General features: G+C 33.8%; 1 protein-coding gene across 1 annotated transcript; it reads left to right on the top strand.

Moving 5' to 3' along the window:
* The first annotated feature begins 4245 nt into the window (after nucleotides 1-4245).
* LOC128990230 (ester hydrolase C11orf54 homolog) lies at nucleotides 4246-12465 on the top strand. The gene is made up of 7 exons (XM_054412529.1): nucleotides 4246-4332; nucleotides 4918-5016; nucleotides 6781-6956; nucleotides 7254-7421; nucleotides 10303-10399; nucleotides 10629-10798; nucleotides 11560-12465. Exons 1-7 carry the CDS (start codon nucleotides 4257-4259, stop codon nucleotides 11761-11763), a joined length of 990 nt encoding a protein of 329 aa, XP_054268504.1. The 5' UTR covers nucleotides 4246-4256; the 3' UTR covers nucleotides 11764-12465.
* Nucleotides 12466-13162: the final 697 nt, after the last annotated feature.

Raw genomic sequence — 13162 nt, 5'->3', positions numbered from 1 at the left:
TTCCTTTATTACAATTTCATCAAGAAATGTTACAGCGTCAAATTTAAATAAATTTGTAAGTTCCTGAACTCTAGTATTTTCATACGCTAGCTGAACACTATCATGCAAAAGACTAATAATAAGCTACATGATGTTTTTCAACATGACTCTGGGTACCAGTAGCTGTTAGATGTACAGGAAATTAGTTTTAAAAAAATTAAGGAAGCTATTTTTATAAAATTTTAGTGTAAAATGTTACTCATACATGTTCAAATTTGACTTAGTGTTTGTTAACCTTCCAACAGACTGTTTTAGTTTTCTCTCTAGTCAAACAAGATGAATTTAAACACCAAAGTTAGCAATTTAACAGTCTGAACCCTCAGTTATTAGTTATCTTATTTAAACGCTACAGTGTTTACAGGAAGTTTGTTTACGGTAAATAAATTGTTCTTTTTTAAAGGTCTGATTTATCGGATTATAGAAATCTAAGTTGAAGAGTGTTTGTAATGTAAGTAAAGGATTTATTTGATTCATTTTGTAATATAATACCACCTACAAAACATAGTTCATTTTGATGTGTTTAATGTCAGTTTTTATGGTTTACCTAAATGCTTACAAATGAATGGGTGTGTCCTTAGCTTCAACTGTTGTTGTAATCATTACATTATCTCTTCTCTGTCTTTCTTTTTTGTATCTTTAGTTACGCCTACAGTTTTCCAGACTTAAGTATGATTTATAAAGGATACTAGGCAGTTAGTTGACGGTTATTTATTTTATTTTGCATTTATAAAGCATTTAATATCCTGTGGAAGAATGGGTTTAAGTAATTTGACTTTGATAGATCAAATTTATGTGTAATAATTAGAAAATTTAATGTTAATTTTCTGCACTTCGAGTTTAATTTATAATAATTAAAGCTTTTAGTTGGATGTAGATCGTAGACATTCCATTAAGTCTTTCCTACTTTAAATTTGTTTTATATTTGTGGGTTACCAGTACTGTAAAAGAATATTTAATTTATGGATAGAAAAATTGTCATTGATTTGAACTAATTTAATTTGATGGTTTACATGACATCTACCACAAAGACAAACTTTAACTAATTTTGTCAACGGTTTCTGAAACAAAGCAATACTAGTTTTTAAAGTTCTAGTTTAATTGCAGCAGTAATAAAAATTTACAAAAAAGTTGTTATATTTTTATAAAACATTTGATAACTATATTTTTAATTACTTTAATTAAATAATAAATTTTGTGTAAGGTGTAACTACAGAACTCAATAGTTCATAGACACTTCTGTTGACATTCCAAAGAAACTTAAAGGTTATCCTAGATGACGTAGTTGTTTATTATTTTCTTTTTATTGTTAACTGATATTTAACAGGAGTTAGTGATATTTTTAGAGTTTATAATATCACAAAAGAATTAAGGCTATTTTATGGTATATGTTTACTTTTTATCATGTAATTTGTTTATATTGAACAAAAAAATAAATTTTCATAAAATTGTTATTGAGAAGTATTATTTATATCCTTAAATGTCTAGCTTTAGTAAAAATAATATGACATGGCTTACATAAAATTTAATTTGTATAATTTTTAGCTAAAATTACCGGTTATGTTAGTATGGACATCTGAATTCACAGTAAAATTAATTGAAACTTTGCCTAAAAAGATAAATTGTTCTAAGCAGACTTAAAAATTAAAATTGAAACTCTTGGGCTTGTAAACACGAGTGTATTAAAAGTCAACAAATACATTCTGGTAGACAATATTCTGTGTCTATTATTGTTAAATCCTCAGGCTTCTGAGTTAGGTACTTGTTTTACTGTTGTATGTTTCTCTTTAACAAAAATCTAATCAAAACAGGAAAGATTAATTTTGTAGTCAAACATAACTGCCTAGGCTCATGTCATAGGTTAATTAAAAATAGGCATGTGTCGATTCTCAATACCACCGCTTTATGGACATGGTGTCAGTATTGAGAATCGATCGTCAAGAATCAATGCTGATACCGATACTCAATTCGTTTGTGAAGATAATGCAATCCAAAAATCCATGCTTGCACCACAGTTGTGGATGATGAAGATAACGTTTCTGTGACTGCTGGATACGACGATGATGTCCAAACAACTGCGGTAGATGATCAGAATTATTGATTTATTATTTATTCTACTTACCAACGGACATCTCCAAATGTATAAACTAAACATAATTACATTTCTTTTAAATAACTGTAACATATAATTCAAATACATTTTTGCACAATAAATATACCCAGAAATATGTGTACATATATAGCAATAAATATATAAATAGATATCAACAACAACAATAATAACAAGATACAAAAAAAGTGAAGCAAATCTGAACATTCAATGGATGTTTGCAACTAAAGTTTCTACAGAGAAAAAGAAACGGTCAATATATATTCAACAATGAAGTAACAAAAGAAGTAACAAGCAATAAAATATATATAAAGGAAATAACAATAATAAATTAGGTGGTTCATTCATGTGGACCAGCAATCCTCCTGAGTCGCCATACTGTCGTAGAAAAAGTCAACAGATTCAGCGACGCGGCGTCCCTTGGATCCAGGTGTGACAATGTTAAGGGTTTTCAAAATTGGGGTTTCAGTTTCTAACCAAATGATTTAAACAGTTCAACTAAACTCTACCTTTTTGACTGTTACTTATCTTTGTTTTGTTTTGGGTAATAATAAAGTTGGGTTTTGTAAGCGAGTGCTGAGTTTTAATCCTGAACTATGTCACAGTGCAGAAACCTCCAGTAGCTGAGGTGTCTACTGTTACATAACCACAGAAGATATTTTCAGTGTTCACCTGTCGCTATCTATCTACACTAGCCTTAAGGTTTAACCTAGGCCTTAATTTAAATCCATGTGTGTAGCCCCTGAGCTGTTGGACATAATGTAAGACTAAATTACTTACGTAATTCCCGTCACAGCTCAATAAAATATGTCTATTCAGGACATGTTTCGGTGTTAAAACACCATCGTCAGCTTCAGGTACATAGTGTAGAGTTGATCAGTTGTTAACATCGTCAGAAGAATAAATAAACACAGTACGGACACGAATAAATACATAAAACAGTTAAACATTTAAAATTTAAAAATTTTTTTTAAATGTTTAACTGTTTTATGTATTTATTCGTGTCCGTACTGTGTTTATTTATTCTTCTGACGATGTTAACAACTGATCAACTCTACACTATGTACCTGAAGCTGACGATGGTGTTTTAACACCGAAACATGTCCTGAATAGACATATTTTATTGAGCTGTGACGGGAATTACGTAAGTAATTTAGTCTTACACTAGGCCTTAAGGCTACACTAAGTAATATCACAGGTGATTAATAAAAATAATCTAGTCAATGACAATATCTTTTGGGTCTTAAGATCTTAACTTAGGGTACCAGGGGACCGAGCGTTCATCTCATTGGTGTATTTTTTGTTTGGAATGTAAACAAAATTCAAAAACAGTTTTTGTTTACTTTAATAATATTAATATTATAAAATACTGTCTAAAACATGTTAAAAAACCTAATTCTATAAAAAATATAACATACTCAAGAAGTATTGGTGCCGTTTATAGAACATTTTATTTAAAATTATGTCTTGTAAACCGATTAAAATAACACGCATTACTGACACAGCCAACAATACCAAAATAAATATAAGGTATCAGCAATCTGACACATGCTTTCTCCCATTCGCTTCTCAACAACCCTTATCATGGGTAAGCAGTGGAAGTAACTATGATTTTTATTGGGAAAATCACAAAAGTTGTGATAACTTTTAATTTAAACCTTAATTTCTACAACAATGGGGGTTTTGTACCATTTTGTTTAGTGTTAAAAGGACTATAACATACTAAATTTTAATCAAAACCGTTCATGCTGTTATTTGAATATTCATTATTTTTTATTTTGCAGAATAATCACCATTAAAAAAATCAACTAAAATAAAAACGTCTGGAGATACCATGGATTGATAAGCTAGAATTTGTCATTGCTGCTAATAATCCTTGCTTTAATATTGCATTGACAATGACTCATCTCTAAAATGTGACTTTCACACGAAAATCTATTCATCACAGGAGAATTTATTTGTAGAAGAGTTGGATCAGTCATGTAATGTTGCTGTGACTGTTTGTTTTGTTTTGCCAAATAATAAAATGTCATCTGACTGATAACCTTCATGATATCTCAGCTTTGTCATATCAGCTGCAGTTTTACAGTGTTATTCACAGTAGCTAATTATGGTTCAAAATCCAAAGACTCTAAAAATAGAGAAAAAGAAGCTGACATTACCTCCGCTTCAAAATGTAGCCCAAGGTGAGTGTAAAAAAATATTTTTATAGCAATTTTTTGTCAAAAGTTAACTTTACTGGGATTAGTGGTGTACGATAGTGAAACCATAGACAAATTCAAATTGAATAAATAAAGACCGGCAGCAGTGCTGCGATTAGCATATGTTCCGGCACACACTGCTAGGAATGCTGTGTAGTTACGGCGCACACTGCTGCAGTCTGCTGGTAGCATAGGGCTCCTGCGCTCCTCACCTGCAGCAGTGTGCGCCATAACCAAACAGCACTCCTAGCGGTGGGCACCGGAACCTTCATTTACACTCTATTAGTTTTAAAATATTTTGTTAAATGTATGAAGAGTACTCAAGTGAAGTCGCTTTACAACTGGGACAAAATGGGTAACAGTGAATTGAAATATACACTGACGACTTAATTAACATTAAAAACAGTAAGGTTTTTTCTTAAAACCAATAATATAAAAATGAAAAAAAATGCTAAGACCAACCAGTTATATTATATGGTTTTGCTGCTGGATGAATATGGTTTAGTTCTTGCTCAAACCTAATTGTAAAGCAACCCTGTTTGTAATTTTAATATATGTGTGAATGCATAGCTCTCCAAAAAGGATTGACTTCCTACTTTGAGTCAGTTGAAGTAGAAGTTGTGGATTGTCCAGATCTCACATCTGCGCCTTACTGTCTGGCAGCCCCAGGTAAGTCTCTTCAGCTTTATTTAAAAAATACTGTTATATAGAAGTATTAAATTTAAAACATTCAAGTCCAGTAAACTTTGGACCCAACATTTGTAGGTATTGATATGTGACACATTTGCTAATCCTTTTGCGGTTTTAAACCCTTTTCTGATTCAAAAATTCAAAATTAAATCAGTTTAAGCTCATTGGTTTTTCATTTGTATTTGACAATTTCATTAGTTGAAAATTTAAACTGCTTCATGACTCATAAACTTAACTCTATTTTCTATTTAAAGAAAAGCAAAGCTGTACATATTTATTGGTTGTTGCTATTTTTAAGCCATATTCTTACAACTGGTACACTACAAAATGCTTTTCACTCAATTTCGATGCTGACTAAATAGTAATGTCTAATATTATAGTATGTTAAACTTACTAGTCTAGAAAATTTTTACCGGACGAGTATGGTTGTTCCTGTCCGAGACAAAGTCAAGTACTGTAAACACATATTTTGACACGTGACGTATGCTATTTCTGCTTACTACCCCCAACCTAATAAAAAAAAAAACCTATATATTCTCACTGACTAAAGGACTCAGCAATCAATACCTACTCATTACCTGTTAGAGAGGTTATGTTTTTGCTTATAACCAATAGTTAATTGTTAATTATGATCAGGTGGTGTCCAGTAAATATTCATTACAGTACAGTAGTAAGAACAAATTACTTACATCAATAGCTCAATACTGGATGGTGAATTTCAGTCAGATCTCATGTTTTGACACATTGTGTCATCATCAAGCTGAGTACTTTAACTTGTGAAGTGTTGTATTCCATCAAACTGCTTCGTCATAGTTCAATAAATTAACAAATAACACTTGTAAACGACAAGACACCTAAAAATTCAAAACGCCTAAAGAAACGTTGCAGGCCTGCTTGGACGAACATACAGTGGCACGCCCGAGACTATGTCCCTGACCCGCGGTGAGACTGTATTCTCGTCCAAGCAAACCTGCAACGTTTCTATACGTGTTTTAAATTTTAAATGTTAAGGTGTCTTGTCCTTGTCATTTACGTGTGTTATTTGTTAATTTATTGAACCATGACGAAGCCATTTGGTGGAATAAAACATTTCACATGTAAAAGTACTCAGCTTGATGATGACACAGTGTGTTGAAACATGTTATCATGTTATGACTGTAATTCACCATCCAATATTGAGCTATTGACTTAAGTAATTTGTTCTTACAATACCATAGTTATCTACAGCTCAGGGGTTTAACAATGAATTTAAAGTACAGTAGTACGAAATGAAATCCCATCTTTCCCATCTGATCAAGCAGGTGGCAAACAGCTGTTTACTGGACTAAATCATTGTGTGGGGAGTCCATTAAAACAGTGTAGTATGGCAAGAAAATACATTACACTAAACATTCACTCAATGTTTTCAGTCATTGCAAGCCCATATTTCGAATTTAAAGAACAATCGGGCATACACATGGACACAGACACAGAAACATTTCAGCCAAATGAACTATAGGGGGAAGTTGAGTCTAGACCAAAGGAAGAAAGTTGGATGAGTATTTTTTGTGTGTGTTCTTGCCCATGAGTGTGTTTGTCTTAATTCTAAACTTAACTCAGAATGAAGGATATATGATAGTGATCACCTGAAGAAAAGTTTCACTGTAAATACTGGTATTCTATTTAAGGATTTTATACAACTTAGCAGCCAAGGTTATTCAAATCAGTTATCGGTTAATTTTAATATTTCTTGTGGTGTGCCAGGCCTGTGCGGCAGTACTCGGGTGGTGGAGGTGGGGGGAGTGTCCCACTTTATGCCCCTGTACCAGCCTGATAAGATCTACGACCTAAGATACTTCCCAGACTTGTTGGGACTGCAGTCTGCTGCATTCATAGGGACAGGAGCCGGCCCTTTCACTCAGGGACACTGCTGCTGTGAGGTTATATAGCTGGAATACAGTTTAAGATTGAAATATAGACAGATTTTTACTATGAAATACAGTTGTTCAATATTATTGAAATGTTTTTGGTACTCTTTAAACATCATAGCATTTTGATAAGGTTTTCTTTACACAGCTTGTGGAATGTTTTATTAAAAATAGCAATTGCTTAAACAAGTTGATAGAGTATTGTAATGTTCACTGGAAACGGCAAGCTATTGTATACCATAGCCTCATTTACGGATCCATCAAACTGACACATTCTAAAGAACTAATCATACTCCTCATGTTTTTCAGCTCTTGGCAAATGCCTATTTGTCTAAAAAAGAAGTCAAGATCTTAAACCGGATAGCTAAAGTAACAGATGAGAATGACAGAGGTTACATTGTGGAACTTCTTCCTGCAAATGAGACAAAGTTTGTCTTGATGGCAAATTTGTTTGTATCTCATGGAAAACCAGGAAAGGTATACAAAAAGTTTACAACATTTAGTTGACACATAATTTCTAACAATACTTCCTCCATATCCTATGATAGGGGAAGAAAGTACAAATTAACGTTTTATAAGAATTTTATGATGACAAACAGTTATTTGTTGTATTTTATATACAGGGTGGGGGAAAGGTGTTGGACATTTAAATATTACAAAATATAATAAAGATAGAGCTACAAAGCTTGGGACAAAGTTACTGGGCATTAAAATTATTTTAAAACATTATACAGTGATATGCTCTTAGGGCCTTTGGGAGACGAGACGGATGAACCTCTTAAATGCAAGCATAGGTTGTTATACACATAAATTAAAGGTCTTTCCTATTAGCGAATTTCCCATATAGGGAATAAGCTATTACCGTAGTACTCATGGTAAGACCTGGACCCGGGACCGATTTTTTTTTTCGTTTTGAGGTCCCTAGAGGCCAAAAACACCATCCGTTCAAATTCATATATATATGTATATTTATATATATATATATATATATATATCTAATATATAAAATTCTCGTGTCACAGTGTTTGTCTGCAAACTCCTCCGGAACGACTTCACCGATCGTTATGAAATTTGGTGTGTAAATTCTGTAGGTATGCGAATCGGACGTAAACTATTTCCCGTTTCGAAATTCTTAAAAGGGCTCCGCCCCAGTGGCTCTGGAGTTTCCCATGTTAACCTTATGAGAAATGGAATTAATGAATCTTAACAGCTGTTTCAATTAAACAAGTTGGTTCTGTTCTATGATGTTCAATAGCATTAAAGTTACAAGGATTACCAACAGGGTGCAGCACTATTATTTCTTTTACATTTATGACAACAGCTAATTTGCAACCAAAAGGTGAGTGAGCGTAGCGAACGAACTTCAACCTGGAGGCGAGTTAGCGTAGCGAACGAGCTAACCTGAAGGCAAGTGAGCGCAGCGAACGAGCTCCAACCCAAAGGTGAGTGAGCGTAGCGAACGAACTTCAACCTGGAGGCGAGTTAGCGTAGCGAACGAGCTAACCTGAAGGCAAGTGAGCGCAGCGAACGAGCTCCAACCTAAAGGTGAGTGAGCGTAGCGAACGAGCTCCAACCCAAAGGTGAGTGAGCGTAGCGAACGAACTTCAACCAGGACGTGATTGAGCGATGCGAACGAGATCATCTTGAAAATTAAACGTAACGGTACTTTCTTTCCATCGGTCTGTCTTAGGGGAAACCTATAACTTAGGCGATACGAAGTTCGCCGGGTCAGCTAGTATATATATATATATGTGTCCGTTAGCGCGATAACTCGAGCAAAAATGATCCGATTTTGATGAAATTCGGTACAAACGTGTAAACCTACGTTTATTCGAACGAGTTCGCAAACCAGCATGATCGGACCATAGGAACGGGGGTTTATGGGGGCTTTTATGGGGTAAAAATGGGTTTTTCCAATTTTTGACCCAAAAAACATAAGATTTTGCAATTTCTTTCCAAACTATTTTGTAGAGCTTAAAAAAACAAATAATTTAGTATATTGAAGCGTTATAATGCGCCTAATGGTTACGGAGAAAATTCCAAAAAATTTTTAATTTAAAATTCCCATGTTATTCTTATGGAGAATAAGTAAACTGTTGTAATTTGCTTGTTTATTAACATATTTTGCCCAAATTTGGAAAATGTTTTTATTTCTTACTAACTATTAACATTTTACATAAAAAACAGTTTTACCCTCCCTGTTGCAGCAAACCTACGTATGTGTTAAACTGATTCTATTTAAATAGGGAATAAAAGTGATATTTTTAAGGAGACATTTTAGTGTAAACCTAATCAGGCAAATGGAAATTCGCTTAGTCTGCAGGTTTGCTGCGGCGGGGGTATTTTATATAGTGCCACTAATTTAAACTCAAAAGAACAACTGAGTAAAGAATGGCAGCCGTTCAAAGGTTCAAAATGGCAGATTCAAGACATTTTTTAATGTCTGCCATTTTTACTCAGTTTTTCTTTTAAGCTTAAATTTCTGCCATTGTGTTCGTTCTACTAAAAAATTCTTACACTTATGATTTTCTTCCGACTTATAACAAGCGCCCCCTACGAAAGTACACTAGCATGATGTGCATATAATAGCATTACACCTATGCTTTTATTTAAGATTTTCTTCTGACTCCTAGGTCGTCCCCCTGAAGCATATCACTGAATAATGTTGACTATTTTAATACCCAGTTTTTGAAATATTTAACTGTTTTGTTTTGGGACTTTATTTCCACCATGTATATGAATCAATATTTTATAATTAGGACAATTTAAGTCTATTTTATTTATTAGATTGTTTTCTAAATCTGGTGTAAATTATTTTTCCTACAGTTACCTAACAATGTACATGTCCTCTCACTGATTTGAGAAAGCAAAGTGGCCAGTTCGCTCATCAGTGAGACAATGTTAACATTGTCTCACTCTAATTACTTTGTCTCACTCCAGATTTGCAACGTGAAGGCACGAAATAGTGAGCGCGTAACATGCAGGCAACGTCGTATGCGTGCGAAATACGTTGGCAGCACTGGCTGTAAATCAGCTGGTCAGCTGTTGTACTGTTGTATTTGTCACTTCACATTAAATGTTATATTAAAAGTTCACTTCTGTGTAAAAATAGGTTATGTTTCTTCACAAATTTATTTGTTTTATGGTAACTGTAGGAAAAGTATAATGTGCAACTCGAGTGCAAAGTACAATTGCCTCACTCGAGAAACCATTCCTCACGAGCCGTAGGCGAGTAAGGATTTCCGTAAGTAAGGGTCCGATTTAGGTAAGTAAGGATTTCTCTCGAGTGAGTCAATTGCTCACTTTTCTCACTATATATTTGCAAAAATAACTTAACATATAAATGTTTTTTTTTCAGGTTCTAAGAATTCACTGCAAAAAGAGACTGAAAAATTATGATTTTCCAGCTGCTGTAAGAAAGTGCTTGGCTCAAGAGTTTCAAAATCAACACTTAGGTAAGTTTCTTTCTCAATTTTGTTTTCAATCACAGTTTAGTAGTAACTTTATTTCATGTACACACACATCCATTACCCAGTGTCCATAGACACTCAACCACACCCAGCTACACTCTCAGATATACATAACTTGAAATGGACTGTTTTTTTTTTAGATTCATGGTTATCCAAACATATACCTATCTACCAAAAAACTTTAAACAACTCTTATTAAAACTCTGCTTCACAGGACTTGGTGGAGTGTTCATTGTGGAGGGCAGCAAAGTTAGACAACATATTCCTCCAAAAGAATTTTCCAAAGTACCAATCAATACATCAGAGCAATTGAATAACTGGCTGAAGTTTTTTGACATGAATCCACCACTGGTTTTTGTAGGAACTATTCTCACTGACCAAATGGTAAGTGTTAATAAATTTTGAACTTTGTGGTTTTTTCATGAAAACTGAAATTGTAATTTTGTCATATAATTTGTTTGTTTTGAGTGTATTTAGTTGAAGTTTGTTGTAAGAGTTGTTTGTAAGATCAAATAAAAGACTCATGAACCGCCATATTTAATTCTAACAAAACTGATACCGTAAATGTAAATTATTTTTTGGAAATGCTACAGGAGGGTAAAACTGTTTTACAAACTACCATAAAACATAGAATTAAAGTTGAAATATTTAAGCACAAAGTCTCTAATAAATCGAATGTGTATAGACAGCAAGATTTTATTTTTTGTCGTTCCGAGTTTTGTATAATATAACGAGTATGTCTTCGCTTGTAAGTTTTTTTTTTAACATCTTGACACTTTCCGTCTATACATCACAAGCTTTGCATGCTGATTGTCAATGTTTAATTTGAAATAAACAAATGAATATTGACTAATATAAGTTTATATTACAAACATTTCTAATTGGAATGCAGATGTGCTATATTTAATCACAATTGGAATAATAGTGTAGTTAAAAAGCTTTTAAAACACTGACACTTTCAGAGCATTCTATAAGGTATTTATGTTCAGACAGACCCGAAACAAGGGGGGGGGGGTCCGTGGCATGAAAGTAAAAATTATGTTGGTCGACCAACTCAGACTCAGTGATTTATTAATTTATTTACTTATTCCAACGGAAAACCCATTACACGTTTCCATTGCACTGTAATTTATTAATTTGTTCAGGACATGGATATGATTCTGCAACACTTCCACTCATTCAGCCAGCATGGAGAGGGAGGTCACTACCACTACGACACCACCCCAGCCACTGTGGAATACACTGCATACTTCAACTTGGCTGAGCTAGCTGTCCATGTTGACAAGCCCCCACGAACCTCTAGTCTCTCAGTGGACAGTATCACGCCTACTGGCACCAGCAGTCACTAGTCATAGAATAGCTTAGCATATCTGGACTTGTAAGATTGTTGGAGAGAGGGATGTAGGGTATGAAATCAAGTCCATAGGTGCCACAAGGGGATGGAAGGCTGGGAGTCATAATTTAGATAGCTTGATGGGGAAGCAAGTTTTTCTCCAGCAAATGCACTTAAATGTTTTGGCAAGTCAGCATTGAAATTTCATCACTCTGTTAACGAAAATAGTACATTTCCGTCCAGCTGAACTACCTGAAATTGTCAATTTCTAATCAATCCAGCAAAACATATGATTTTTCCTGTCATAAACACTCTTTACCTAAACAAACTTTTTCCTTCCCAAACAAACATTTTCCTTTCCCAAATAAACAAAGTTTTTATTCAGCTCAAGAGGAGAACTAATCACAATGCTGGTGACAGGGGGGCTGGGTCCATTGCGCAGGGCCTGAGTAGACAGGCGGCCCGGAGGCTTCGACAAGCTGCCAAGGATGTGAAGCAAGGGATTGGGGAGGGGGGCTTGGGGGCCCGGCACTATGGTTGCCCAGGGGCCCTGAGAATCCTGTCACATAAACCTAATGTACTAATGTATGCATTATTTTATTTATTAAAAGAATGTTTTTCATTCAGCTGATTTTAAAATTACCAACCTATGCCATGAAAACTTTAAACAAAATTACTATAGATCATGGAATCTATATATTTAAACCCATTCGGCCATTCCCGCCTAAAGACGGGCAGAGCCCGTTCTAGCGTGTCAGGTTACAAAAGACTAAAAGACAAGCAGCGCCCATCCTCATGCATAATGCGTTATTATTGGGCTTATTATGCATTATTACGAACTTACCTATTTTTTCCCAATTTATTTTTAGCTAAAGTAATATATTCATGCTTAGAATATTATTTCCCATTTATTTCAATACTCACAACACTTAAACTTAGTACACATGAAGTTTTGGTGCAAAAATTGTTTTCCATTTACCTGGCTGTATTTCTACTAAAATATTCCCTGAAAATTGTCAGATTTTTCTTATTTAAATAACATTAATTTTAATGAGTACCTGGGTTTGTTGCTACAGGAAAGGTATTGAGGTGTGTTTTTTTATTAAAATGTTGATAGCTTAGTATGAAATAAACAAAATTATAAATTTGATTCAAATATGTCCATAAACAAGCATACTACAACATTTTATTAATTCTATATAAGAATAACATGGGTATTTTTCTTAATTTAAAGTTTTATTTTAATTACCTTCCGTAACTGGTAATTTATTAATTACTAATAATAATAAATTTTTTAAGCTCTACAAATCCGTCTAGAAAAAAATTTTAAAATTTTATAATTTTAGAGTAAAAAAATAGGAAAACCCCAATTTTTACCCTATAAAACCCCCCATAAACCTCCGGTCCCATAGTCT

This window comes from Macrosteles quadrilineatus, unplaced genomic scaffold (assembly GCF_028750875.1).
Source record: "Macrosteles quadrilineatus isolate MER2022 unplaced genomic scaffold, UCM_ALF_1.0 Scaffold_3__2_contigs__length_128488019, whole genome shotgun sequence".
NCBI lineage: Eukaryota > Metazoa > Arthropoda > Insecta > Hemiptera > Cicadellidae > Macrosteles > Macrosteles quadrilineatus.
This window is presented reverse-complemented; position numbering and strand designations above follow the sequence as displayed.

Bases quoted from the DNA above. Each gene is read 5' to 3' on its own strand.
- LOC128990230 (XM_054412529.1), top strand. From the start codon at position 4,257: ATGGTTCAAAATCCAAAGACTCTAAAAATAGAGAAAAAGAAGCTGACA. The intron at 6,957-7,253 runs GTTATATAGCTG...CATGTTTTTCAG, and splicing joins AGGGACACTGCTGCTGTGAG to CTCTTGGCAAATGCCTATTT. The intron at 7,422-10,302 runs GTATACAAAAAG...TTTTTTTTTCAG, and splicing joins CTCATGGAAAACCAGGAAAG to GTTCTAAGAATTCACTGCAA.